Genomic DNA, 14,136 nt, shown 5'->3' with positions numbered 1-14,136 from the left:
GATAAATAGGGCTTAAATTGGGGGGGGAGGGAATGTGTGGAAAACGAAAGCCAAAATCAGCTCCAGGACTGGGGGGGTCTTTTCAATACAAGGATTAAAATCAGAAGTAATATTAGATGCAACAATTGTCTTACTGGATGGGACCAAAGGCCCCTGGGCCATCTGGTCTAGAACTGGTCTCCACCAGTGGCCAGCTAAATCACCTGGGAAAGGTCACAAGGAGGGGAGAAAGGTGTTGGTTTGTCCCCAGCCTTTGGTACTCAGATATACTGCCTCTGAACATGGAAGTTCCATTTAGCCAACATGACTAAATAGCCATCTTGGATCATATTCTCTATGAATTCCCCCAATCCCTTTTTTATATTTATCTGAGCTTGTAGCCATCCCTATCTGCTGAACTCTGTACATGGCAATGAATTATATATTTTAACTATGCACTAGGTTAAAAAGTGTCATGTTTTATCTTGTCTAAAGTTACTTCTGCTAATTAATTGGATTAGATGACCCTGAGTAGAAAGACAAAATGGTCTCTTTTCATTATTTCTAAATGATATTAAATTCTTACCAGGTCTCTCCTTAGGTATTTCCCCCACCCCACCGCTCCCCTAAATTTTAAAAAGGTGTTTTTAAAAACAACAACAACAACGAAAAACAAATTAAAAACAAACTAATTGGTGTTCTCACAGAGGGAAAATGCTCCAAACCCAACATAATCTTAGTTGCCTTTTATCTCTGCTCAGGGCGGCCCTTCCGTGAAGCAGGATGAGGCAGTTTCCTCAGGCATGGGTGTGAGGAGGGACATGGGGTGGCAACTTGGGGCCCCCACATCACCATGGGCATGCCACCCCCCAACAGCAACATGTCTTGAACTGCCCCCACAAGGGGAAAGAGGGAAATCAGAACACGGTGTGTAAAACGGTGCCATTCTCACCAACCTCTCCGATAACACCCATGAGGTCCACTCTGTGTCATGACAATCCCAGGGTTACCAAGAGCTCCCCAGAGGCCTGGAGAGGCTGCTTCTAATGACCCCATCAGGGCATGCCTAGCTACCGTCCACACCCCAGCCCAAAGAAATAGACAGATCAGAGGTTACTGCACGGTTTATTCAGCTGCTCACAAAGCAAGGACTTGCATCGCACATCTGCACACCCTGATCCAGAAAGCAGCACTCTTGCTTTGTGGGGTGGGGCACTCTTGCCATTGCACACCCAGAAATGCCTGCAAAATTGGGCTGTCATGCAGAAAAAGAGGACAGGGCTCCTGTACCTTTAAGAGATATACAGAAGAGGGAATTTTCAGCAGGTGCAGCTGTTCTTTTCTCTGCATGATAAGCTGCACCTGTCAAAATTCCTCCTTCTGTGCATCTCTTAAAGATACAGGAGCCCTGTCCTCTTTTCCATATGGCAGCCATATCTTTGTGCCATGTTCCCTGCTCTCCAGTCTCTGGTGAACCCAGAGACTGCAAGGTCAATTCTCCTTTATTGCATTCAGCATCCCCACCCCGTGTCTCCTTCATCACAGCAAAATTACACTATTGATTTTGACTATGTTGAAGCTGGTTTAATGGTCATAATTTCTGCTTCCCCACAAAATGTCCTGGGGACTGTAGTATTGCAAGAGTGATTTGTTAGATGCATTAAACCAGGGATCGGCAACCTTGGCTCTCCAGCTGTTGTTGAACTACAGCTCCCTACAACAATAAGTTGGCTGGGTATGATGGGAGTTGTAGTTCAACCTACCCCTGCATTAAACCCTGTCACAGAACTACAGTTCCCACAGTTCCTTGGATAGGACAGTTGGCTTCAGTTGGTACAGACATGATGCAGTTAGAGCTTTGAGGGCTGTTGGGTGACAGCATCAGAACCACATCCTGGTGTGGTTTTGCTGCTCACAAACCCATCTAGCTTTGCCTCCAGTTGCTCCAAAGCCCTCAGAATCTGCTGCAGCTCTTTCAGGACATCTGAGTAGCCAAGTGAATCTTCCCGATCTTCCTCAGAGGGCTGAGAGGGGTCTGCAGAGAATTGAAAAAGAAGCTCCACTCAACATCAGCATAAAGGTCTCTCCACCAGGACTAGAAACTTGATGTTTAAAAAATTAAAAGCTGACAATCTTGTGTTGTGCTCACTGCCAAATTCTGCATTTCTCGTGTTTGCACACAATATAACACAATAACACCGCTGCAAACTTTATGTATGTAATATATATCTACATGTAATATTTATTTGTTTGTTTGTTTGTTTATTTAACACATTTGTATACTGCCCAAAATTTACGTCTCTGGGAGGTTGACAACTAAACAATATATATTAAAACAAAATTTAAAATGTTAAAACATTGAAATAATTTAAAATTTAACACAATATTAAACCATTAAAAACTGTAAATCTAATTAAAAGCCTAGGTGAACAAATGTGTCTTAACTGCCCTTTTAAATGTATTACATACAGATATGAATGTAATATAAAAGGACACCATCCTATATCTATTTCCAAAAGATCTAGAAATGTTATGATCCTTATGGATGCATAACCAGAGCACCTGAAGGTGATATGGAGGTTACTCAGGGTAACCTTCAGATATATTGGCTTTACAAAAATCTGAAGGAAGGAAAGAACAGGGTCGGGGGCGGGGGGATCTAAAGAAAACAACAGCAACCACCCCACTCCCCGGCCCTACAACTATCCCAGTGTAACTCAGTGGAGCTGAATGTCCGCAGACTCACATGGCAGTTAACAGACAACCAGGTGGGTAGAGATAATGGAACTCAGTAGTGAAGAGGGGGAAGCAGGACCTGAACAAAAAGATTGGGAAATTACTCTGCTTGAAGAATACTGCCCTAAGACACTCACAACCCCTTCTGTTTCTGAGGAGGAAAGGTGTCTGAAACTTTCAGGCACAGGCTCAGGTAACACATGCACACCAGGGATATACTACAACATTTTGTTGTGAGTCCATACTTGTACTTATTATTAAGCACTAGTCGCCATTTTCCAGCTCGGGGTTTGTTATATTATGTTTGTAAATAGCCACTTGCCCAGTCACCAATGGTGATCAGGTGATCAGGCAGGAAGGGGATTTTAAATGGGAAAAGAACTTTTATATTCTTAGTATGCCCCAAATTATTAACAAAAGTCTGGGGGGGGGGAGAGACAAACTATTAGTTATTAGTTTTTCTGTCAGAAAAAGAAATTATTTTATTTATTTTATTTAAAAGCCAGCCTTGCTAGTACAGTCTACAAATCTTAATAGCCAACAATGCTTTATTAGTTGGCTGTTAAGATTTGTAGACAGTACTAGCAAGGCTGGCTTAAAAATAAAATAATATTTTATTTCTTTATTTTAGGTAATTTGTATTCCATCTTTTGGCCCCAGTTTGGATCTCCATAGTTTGCAGATATCAATTAAAAATGGATAAAAACACAAATACAATATTACAACCATATTAAAACTGATAAAAACACAATTTTATTATTTATTGATTATTATTTCTTTATACCCCGCCCCTCCAGTACCTAATGGCGAAGCGAGGAAATGCTTGACTAACAAGCAGAAGCTTGACTAACAAGCAGACTAACAAGCTGGTTCGAATCCCCGCTGGTACTATACTGGGCAGCAGCAATATAGGAAGATGCTGAAAGGCATCATCTCATACTGCATGAGAGGAGGCAATGGGAAACCCCTCCTGTATTCTACCAAAATAAAACCACAGGGCTCTGTGGGCGCCAGGAGTCAAAATCGACTTGACGGCACACTTTACCTTTACCTCCAGTACACTACTGCTTGGGGCAGCAATACAATATTACAACCATATTGACATCAGAGAAACATTAATTAAAATGAAAAGCAATTGAAATCTGAAATGCAGCACAGAGCATAGCATTAATGAAAAGGGGAAAGAACCATCAATCTCAATCAAGTGCCTGATAAAACAAATAAGTTTTGATCAGGCACTGCAAAGCCATTGCAGGGGTGGGAAGCGCAAGTCAGTCTTGCTGGCCTGGGAGTTCCAAAGACCAAAATGCCCAAAGGCCCTGATCCTCAGGGCTTGGTCTACACAGGCAGCAGAATGAGGTGCTAGAACTCTGAGGGGACAGAATGGATTGTACCACTTTGGATTGCAGATGGGGGATGCCATTTTGGATTGCTCCACTGCCTTCCTGAAAGTAAAAAGTAGCACATCAGGAAGAAAGGTTTTTAACTAGCCCGCTCCCTACTGTGTAGTTTTCTGACTTCAGGGAGAGTTGTTTTTTTGGTTTGGTGAGGGAACATTATAAATGAGATTCCCAACGCAGCTCACCCTTTCCGTACTCTTCCACCTCTCATTTTACTGTATTTTTAAGCCAAGCAGTGGCTAACTCCCACTGAAATCCATTGAACTAGTTGGTCACAACTAACAAGTCCCTAATTTAACCCCCCTGATTTTTAATGGGCTCAGCAGACTAATTCTAAGTAAATCCCACTGTGTTCAATAAGCCTGACTCCTCAAGTAAGAGTACAGAAGATTGCAGCCTTTTCATCATGATTAAATCTAGCTGGATCAACACCAAACTGTTCTAAGTGAGCTTCCAATTTGCACAGGAAATACAGAATATTTACATATCCTGTCTGATTTTTATCTTCTGCAACGTTGAAAAAAACCCATATTTTTCTCCATATTGTTTCTACTGGATTCTGTAACCCAGCCCCTCCCAACAGTACAAAGGGGGGTTCCATACAGCAATTAAAGTGTGGTGTGTTCAAAGCTATTGCACAATTTCCAGGTGAAATCTTACTCATCATACAGACACCGTTGCAGGTTTCTGTGCTACTAGTGCAATCTTATCCTCTGTACACACACTGAGCAGGGATCTCAGTGTGATTTTTGAAGCACCACCTGCTGGCTGGTTCTTTGTGGAATGCAAAAGCTGGCCAGCAGGTGACACTGTGAAAATTGCATGAGGTCTCTGCTTAGCAGGTGTATAGAGGGTAAGATTGTGTTGGGAAATAGTACCGAAGTCTTTACTTTACTGCAGGAGGAGGCACTGCAGTGTGAATTAGGGCAAAAGTATATAAATGCACATAAGCATGTATAAGTGTAAATAAGCATAAATCGGAGTAAATCTGGGCCATTCACATTGCTGCTTTTTATTGCAATTGATCAGAGCTGTTACGGCTTTTCAACCCTTGGCTTGTTCATACAGCAGGCTTCTCCCCCATCCATCCCACCCGTTTTCAGAGCTCTCTGCCCAGCCTTTACTGCATTCTGAATTCCCATCTCTCTCTCTTTTTGTTTGACAAAGTGATCTTGTGCACCCCTGCTATTGCAAAAAGAAGAAACAAGTCGAATCCTTCTGAAGTAGCACCATTGTGCAAGAGCACCTTCTCAAACAAACAAAACCCCAGCCACCTATAGGAAAATAAATCTTTGAAATAAATGGATAAAGATTAATATCTAAACCTGTTGGGAACCCCAGTCCTAGCAGCTGTCCTATCTGTACATTTATTGGAGAAATGGGTATTTCCTAGGTATTCCAGCCCCTGCAGATAAGGGAGCTCTATGACGCAGCAGGGAAATAACTTGACTAGCAAGCCAGAGGTTGCCGGTTTGAATCCACTATGGGAGAGGCCTATATCAGGCAGCAGCAATATAGGAATGTGCTGAAAGGCATCATCTCATACTGCATGGGAGGAGGCAATGGTAAGCCCCTCTTGTATTCTACCAAAGAAAACCACAGGGCTCAATGTGGTTGCCAGGAGTCAACACCGACTCGACGGCACAACTTTGCCTTTACCTTTATGGCACCTAACATCGAAAAGACCCAGTTCTGCTCGTTGGCTTGCAGGTATCTTACCTTCAACTTGCAAAGTCACTTCCCTGATGAGTATTTCCGGCATGTATACGGTGTAGCACCTGTATTTGCCCGAATCTGCAGTGGCAACCTTGGAGATGAGCAAGGAAGCATTTCCGGTTGCCAACTCCTCCTGGCTCAGGCTGATGCCCTGCTTGGACACGGTCACTCCATTGTCAAACTCAGCCAGCTGCTTGCCTCGGTGGAACCACAGGACCGTAAGGCGGCTCAGGTCCGCAGCTGCAGCACCATCGTCAATGGTGAAAGTGCATTTCAGCAAGACATCATCCCCAACTGACGCTTTTACCAGGGAGGGGCCCGCCTTCGTTTGTGGCTCCCCAGCTGGACAAGGAACAGAAGGCAAAGACTGAAACCCTTGCTAGTTATCCGATTAATCTACACCTTATTCGTTCGTTTGTTCGTTCATTTGCTCATTCAATTTAGAACCTTAATTGTTCTAAGGTTTTTACTGATGTGTTTTAACTTGTTTTAAGTTGTTGTAAACTGCTCAGAGATAGGAGTTTGGGGTGGTATACAGATTTGATAAATACATAAATAAAATTTGTGTACTGCCCATCCTGAAGTGGCTCGGGGCAATTTATATTAAAATAAAAATCACATAATAAAACAATTAAAATAAAAAAAAATTAAACCAGATTAAAACTCATTAAAACTAAAACTAGATATTAAAAGGCAGGCTAAAAAGAGGGGCCTTTAAGTCTCTCCTGAAGGCCTCCAAGAAAGATAATCCTCTTATATCCATGGGGAGCGCATTCCACAATCTGGGGTGACAACTGAGAAGGCCCAATCCCAGGTTGCCACCAGATGAACTGGTGGCACCCAAAGAGGGACCCCTCCTGATGTTCTTAATGAGCAGTGGGGACAGAGGTGCTCCTAGGTCATTTTGGAGCCTGGACCTAAAGGCCTTTGGAGGCCCCCTGCTGCAACATGTAGTTTCTTGAGGGCACAAACCACACCACCCAGAACAGACTAAAGAGGATTTGGGGGGCCCCAAGGGGTGTGGAGACCCTGGACTTCAGTCCCAAAGTCCAGGGGTAAGAGCGCCTCTGAGTGGGGATCTTGTCTAGAAAGGTGCTCTCTCAGGTAATCCAGACCTAAGCCATTCAGGGCTTTAAAGGTAATAACCAGCTCTTTGTACTTTTCCTGGAAACATATTGGCAGCCAGTGCAACTGTTTAAGAATAGGCATAATGTGGTCTCTCCAGGATGCCCCAGAGAAACTGGTAAACTGCAGCTGGCAAAAAGCGTTCCTGGCCACAACCTCAGCCTGAGGCACCAGGGTGAGACCCAGGTCCAAGAGCAATCCCAAGCTACAAACCTGTTCTTTTTTTGGGGGGGGGTATAACCTCATCCAGAACAGGAGGTTCAATCCTGTCTTGCAGATTACAACCCCCATCAATGAGCACCTCCGTTTTGCTTGGATTCCGTTTCAGTTCATTATCCCTCATCCAGCCCATTACTGCCTGTAGGCAGGCATTTAAGCAGCTAATGCCATTTCCTGATATTAATGACAAAGAGAAATAGATTTGGGTGTCATCAGCATATTGGATAGAACTTCCTGTTCTGATGGGATAGAACTTCCTGTTCTGGATGAGATTACACTCCCCCAGAAAGAACAGGTTCGTAGCTTGGGAGTGCTCTTGGACCTGGCTCTCACCCTGGTGCCTCAGGTGGAGGCTGTGGCCAGGAGCGCTTTTTACCACCTGCGACTGATTCGACAACTCCGTCCATTTCTTAAGGAGAATGACCTCAAAATAGTGATGCACCAGCTGCTAACCCCCAGATTGGACTACTGCAACGTGCTCTATGTAGGGCTGCCTTTGTAGGTAGTTTGGAAACTTCAGATAGTTAAAATGCGGCAGCCAGCCCAGATTGGAGAGAACACCTTATGCCTGTTCTTAAACAGTTGCACTGGCTGCCGATTTATTACCTTTAAAGTCCTGAATAGCTGAGGTCTGGGTTACCTGGGGGAGCTCCTTTCTCTACAAGATTCCCACCGCTCATTGAGATAATCAGGAGTGGGGGTCATCTTCGGGTGCCCCCGGTTCATTTGGTGGTGACCTGGGATTGGGTCTTCTCAGGCGTCGCCCTTAGGTTGTGGATGTCATTGTTTCTGTCTAATCCTCTGTGAACTTGGATATGAGCAGATATCTGTAATGGACAAATAAAACCTGCATGCTTAGCGGCAATCTCCAAGCACTAGACGTCGGTGACAAGCAACAGGGGAATCATCAAACTGGCCACCTCCATCATGCTCTGTTTGTGAGCAGAGCACGATCGTCTTACTAGTCCAGGAGTTCTCAAACATGGGTCCCCAGATGTTGTTGGACTACAACTCCCATTATCCCCAGCCGCCATGGCCTTTGAGTGGTGAGCATGATGGGAGCTATAATTCAACAACACCTGGGGAATCCAAGCTTGGGAACCCCCCGGGCTATGGCCAGATGCCCCTTAGGCAGTTCTCAAATGTGGGTTACCAGATGTTGTTGGCCTACAAGTGCCATCATCTGCAGGAGGCTTTACAGACAGGGCTGTTACTCCAAATCTCCTAACCCTTTGGAAGAGAGCATGTGCGTTCACACACCAGCCAAACTTACCTCTAGGTCCCTTCAAGATCCTTGGACCCACTCCACACGCAAGTTGGGCTTTGTCTTGCGAATTCTAGCTTATCTTGGTGTATTTCCGGGTTTTTTAAATGCTGGTTTTAAGCTACTTTTTGTGAAAATGCCAGAGCAAATAGGGACTGGTGTAGAATCATCAGCATAGGGACATGGGAAGCTGCCATATACCGAGTCAGACCATTGGTCTATCTAGCTCAGTATTGTCTACACAGACTGGCAGCGGCTTCTCCAAGGTTGCAGGCAGGAATCTCTCTCAGCCCTATCTTGAAGAAGCCAGGGAGGGAACTTTGAAACCTTCTGCTTATCCCAGAGCGGCTCCATCCCCTGAAGGGAATATCTTGCAGTGCTCACACTTCTAGTCTCCCATTCATATGCAACCAGGGCGGACCCTGCTTAGCTAAGGGGACAAGTCATGCTTGCTACCAAAAGACCAGCTCTCCTCTCCATGATAAGAGGGATACTTTCTTTAGAAATGCAAATGTAGCTCTTTAGTAATGCCCCCCCCCATTGGCTAGAATGAAAATGCAGAGGCGTGCCATGTGAACTTGCATCAAAACGAAACCCAAGAGCAGAGGGGAGGGGCTGCTTCCCTCAATGCAGCGAATGTGATTCGAAATGGCTTTGCTCAACATTTACCCCGCAGCATGAAGCCATGTGCAAATAATTTCCAGGAAGTTTTTTCACACCCAGCTTTTAGTTCGCACCTCCTCTGGAATGGAGGGGATGGGTTCACATTTCGGCCAAATTTACCCTGAAGTCCCTGTGAGCTCTCGGGGAGCAATTCACACACAATTTGGGCTTTTCATCGGCTGTTAGCGGGTAGCCCGGTTTATAATCAGGGTAAAAAAAATCCACTTTTTGCATCGGTTTGGGGGGGCAACTTCGAACTCGCAGTAAAGCCTTTGAGTAAACCTGCCTGCTGTCTGAGAAAGCTCCAGCTGCCATGACTTTTGGGTGATGGGAATGATAGTCCAACAGCATCTGGAGACCCACGTTTGAGAACTTTGGCCCGAAAAGGTATCCCCACAGACTGCCAGTTGTAGACAGATTGCAGAAGCAAGACACAGTGATGATGGGTGTCCTCTCTTGCTGGTTGTCCCCTCAGCAACTGGTGCTCTATTGCATGGTATTTCAGTCTGTGACCCATATGCCTCTGGAGATACATGAAACACAGGCAGAGAGTATGGGATGAGGGACCCATACCCCTGCTAACTGAACAAAGAGACACTTCATAAAGTGGTGATTCTCTTATATTTAGCAGGGGGAGAGCAACTGGCTTTATCCAACCCCAACACAGCATCCCTCCAGTGGCTGTTGCTAGGAGAGGAGAGCTGGTCTTGTGGTAGCAAGCATGACTTGTCCGCTTAACTAAGCGGGGTCTGCCCTGGTTGCATATGAATGGGAGATTTGATGTGTGAGCACTGCAAGATATTCCCCTTAGGGGATGGGAAGAGCAGAAGGTTTCAAGTTCCCTCCCTGGCTTCTCCAAGATAGGGCTGAGAAAGACTCCTGCCTGCAACCTTGGAGAAGCCGCTGCCAGCCTGTGAAGACAATACTGAGCTAGATAGACCAATGGTCTGACTCAGTATATGGCAGCTTCCTATGTTCCTATGTCTACTTTTTGTTTATTTTTAGATTGTGAGCCCTTTGGGGACAGGGGACCATGTTTATGTATTATTCATTTTTATATGTAAACCACTCTGAGAACTTTGGTTGAAGAGCGGTATATAAATATCTGTCGTCGTAGTAGTAGTACAGGGAGGGAGTGGAAAGAAGCCCAGCAAGGAGGATGGAGAGACTAGTGCTTGCTTGTCTTTGCTGCTCAGTCTTGAGCCTCAGTCTCTCTTTCCCCATCTCTCTCGTCCCTTCCTCTGCTCAGAATGGTGGCCAAAAAAAAAAATTGGTGTGCCATTCAATACACACCACGTTGTATTTCCCAGGAATAACTGGGCATGCTTTGCGATGCACGGCCCTGGGTCCAGCCTTTCTAGTGGAGGCCAACATCAGCAGTAGCCCAGCTACATACTCAAGTTGTGCACCCTGGCTGTAATAAGAGGCGGCCGCTCTGCCCACACTAGATCAAATATCTGTCATGACACAGCCCCTTCCCCAGCATACGGCACACTTTACTGTAAATGTTAAATCCACTAGAAATTGAGGAAGCTCTTAACTTTTTTCAGAAGTTAGAGGGCACTTCCTGTTTCAAAAGTTGGGAAATGCTGGAAGCTGCCTTCTGCTGAGTCTGACTATGGCTCCTGCTAGCTCAGTATCACCTACACGGACTGGCAGCGTCTCTCCAAGGTTCCAGGCAGGAACCTTTCCCAGCCCTCCCTGGAGATGCTGCAGGGATTGAAACTGGGACCTTCTGCATGCAGAGCAGGTGTTCTACCCTGAGCTATGGTTCCTTCCCCAGGGCCTCCGGTCCCACTGCTCTATCCCTACATGCCCTGATCCAAGTGTCAGTCAAACTAATTGTGCCACCGTGTGAAAAAAGCAAGTGTGGGTCTGAAGCGTGCTGGTAGGAACCAGACGCCTTTCTGTTCCCCATCACCCCATATTCCAAATCACTGGCAACTTACTGGTTTTCCCAAGGAAACAGGAGGTGGCAAGGAAGGTCAGCAGTAAGAAATCCATCTCTGCATTCAGCAATTGCTCTTCTGGAATGTGTGGATGTACCTCATAGCACAGCCACTAAGTCGAAGGGAGGACAGTGTGTGCGCGTGTGTCTACGTGCGTTATCAGCCGAGGTGGCTACAAGCAGACACGGCTCACCCACTGGGCCCTTGAGATAACTGGGTGCTTGCCCCCCTCATAAACAGGGTACTGAAGAGTTGGGATAGGTGCAGATAAGGGCAACCGAAAGAATCGCGGGGTGAAACGCCTTCCCTATGAGGAAAGGCCATACCAGTTGGGGCTTTTTCTCAGGGCTTTCCCAGAAATGGACATCCAGACACAAAGCATCCAGTTTTCTAAAAGAATGCGCAGTTCTTTAAATTCTTAAAAAATTTAAGTCGTGCAAAAGTTAGATTAAGTTAGATGATGCGTGAATTGATAGATAACAATGAGAAAAGTAAAGTGGCAGCAAAGAGAAAAGCAAAGAGCGTCGTCCAGGCTCCTCTACAGGGTGGAGCCCCAACTGAGCAGACATGGGCAGAACAGACGGGCCACCAAGTGGGGCTGGAGTCGGAGGGAGCCGCTGACGCACCTCCTGGTGCTGACAAAGCTCACCTCCACGGACCCCACTCAGCCGCTCACCCACCCCGCCGACATCTTGCCTCCCTTTGCTGGCCGTGATGTAGTCTGTACGACGTCACCACTCCGGCACGAGCCCATCCCGGTGAGAATAGGTGCCAGGACAGTGATGTCATAGGAACATAGGCAGCTGCCATATATTGAGTCAGACCATTGGTCCATCTCGCTCAGTATTGTCTACACAGACTGGCAGCAGCGTCTCCACGGTTGCAGGCAGGAATCTCTCTCAGCCCTAGCTTGGAGATGCTGCCAGGGAGGGGACTTGGAACCTTCTGCAGGCAAGCAGGCAGGTGCTCTTCCCAGAGCGGCCCCATCCCTGAAGGGGAATCTCTCACAGCGCTCACACATGTAGTCTCCCATTCAAATGCAAACTGGGGTGGACCCTGCTTAGCAAAGGGGACCATTCATGCTTGCTACCCTTGTCGTTGTGGCCAGCAAAGGGAAGCAAGCCGGCTGTGATGGTGGCAGTGGATAGTTGGTGGGGGTTGCAGAGGCAAGCAGGGGGAGCGACCCAAAAATCTAGTCACAGGCTGTTGCCAATGTCGCTTCACCACTGACTGCTCCTCTAGAATCAAGACCATTATCAAGCGGACCCATTTCTCTCCCTGCCACTGCCAAAGACACTTCTGGCAACTCCACAGCTGATCCTCACAGAGTCCTCACCAATGAAGACTCTTCTGCAATGGTATGATCAAATTCCCGGCTCGGAGGATTTTCTCCCACTCTGTGTAGGCTTCTAAATGTATTGGAATGTAACAAAGAATGTGTGCGCAGCTGGCTTCATGATGTGGGGTAAATGTTGAGCGAAGCCGTTCCGAATCACACTCACGGCTTTGAGGGAAGCAGCCCCTCCCCTCAGTGCTCGGGTTTTGTTTTGATGCAGGTTCACATGGCATGCTCCGTGTTTTCCTTCTAGCCAAGGGGGGGTGGGGAGATTACTGAAGAGCTAGATCAGCATTTGTAAAGAGAGTAGTATCCTTCTTATCATGCTGATGATTCTACATCAGTGCCTCTCCCTATTTGCTCTGGCGTTTTCAGAAAAAGTAACTTAAAACCAGCATTTTAAAAACCCGGAAATACACTGAGATAAGCTAGAATTCGCAAGACAAAGCCCGATTTGTGTGTGGAGCGGGTCCAAGGATCTCGAAGGGACTTTGGGTTAAGTGTGGCTGGTGTGAGTGCACACACTCTCTTCCGAAGGAGATTCCGGGTAACAGCCCTGTCTGTAAAGCCAAGGAAAATGCACAGGGGCGTGTTGTAGCAGCATATGCTACGTGAGTTTCTTGCACTCACATAATACCATTGGGCAGTTCTGAATTTTTCTTTTTAAAGCCCTGCTTTTTCGTTTAGAAAATGGTGGCTAAGGAGGGAAAGGCTAGTGCAGAGGTAGGGAGCGTGTGGCTTTCCAGATGCTGATAAACTGCAGTTCCCATCATCCCCGGCTGTAACGAATGGTGGCTGGGGGTGATAGGAGTTGTAGTTCAGCAACATTTGGAGAGCCACACTTTGCCTAGCCCTGGGCTAGTGGATTGATAACTATGCATAGTGCGGAGGAGAGTGTTTTTTCTCCTTCTCGTAACACACTAAAATGTGGGCTTATCATCCAATGACATTAACTGGCAGCGGCAGTGAAAGCCGGCCTTCGCATAGTGGAGCTCCCTGCCACATGATGTGTGGATAGCCACTACCACAGAGGACATTAAGAAATTAAAGAGTAAAGGAGAGAAGAGCTTTATGGAGGATAGCTTTTATCCATGGGTGCTAGCCACAAGATCTAAACAGCGCCTGCAGCTTCAGAGGCAATATACGTGAATACCAGATGCTGGGAAACAGCAGCAGCCAGAGAGGGTTGCCATCTTCATGCCCTGCTCATAGACTACACATCTGACAACAGTCTCCCTGTCCTCCTTCACCTCAGTTGATATCCCACCAGCCTTCTGGCTATTCTTCCAGAAATACCTGGTCTGCCTTGCATGTTTGGATGGAGGGAAAGAGAACAGAATTTGTCTACGATAATTCTCTCTCAGCCCGACCTACTTCACAGGGTTGTTGTGGGGAGAAACTTAAGTATGTAGTACACCACTCTGGGTTCCTTGGAGGAAGAGCGGGATATAAAATGTAAAAGAAAGAAATAATAATTGTGCCAAGATGCCACCAGAAAGGCACTGCCCTCTCTCCCAGAGGCAGCTGGCCTTAGTTTGCACACCATATGGAATAAGAGATAAAAAGAATAAACTTTTACCACCCATAAAAGCCTCCCAACCCCTTCTCAGTAGAAGGCTTTTCAGGATACTGCTTAGACGCTTGGAGATAGGTGGGTGCAACTGAGGGATATATATCTATCAACGCTAACTGGGCAATTAAGCACTTTTTAAAGTGGTAGCTCTCTTATATTTAGCAAGGACAGAGCAA

The 14,136-nt window shown here is 46.2% G+C and overlaps 1 protein-coding gene across 1 annotated transcript; it reads right to left on the bottom strand.

The window, feature by feature from the left end:
* Window positions 1-1,087: 1,087 nt before the first annotated feature.
* Window positions 1,088-11,162, bottom strand: LOC128331549 (CD276 antigen-like). The gene is made up of 3 exons (XM_053265109.1): window positions 11,052-11,162; window positions 5,835-6,173; window positions 1,088-2,014 (listed from the first exon to the last, which is right to left on the bottom strand). Exons 1-3 carry the CDS (start codon window positions 11,104-11,106, stop codon window positions 1,830-1,832), a joined length of 579 nt encoding a protein of 192 aa, XP_053121084.1. The 5' UTR covers window positions 11,107-11,162; the 3' UTR covers window positions 1,088-1,829.
* Window positions 11,163-14,136: the final 2,974 nt, after the last annotated feature.

Source organism: Hemicordylus capensis, chromosome 6 (genome assembly GCF_027244095.1).
Source record: "Hemicordylus capensis ecotype Gifberg chromosome 6, rHemCap1.1.pri, whole genome shotgun sequence".
NCBI classification, from domain to species: Eukaryota; Metazoa; Chordata; class Lepidosauria; order Squamata; family Cordylidae; genus Hemicordylus; species Hemicordylus capensis.
This window is presented reverse-complemented; position numbering and strand designations above follow the sequence as displayed.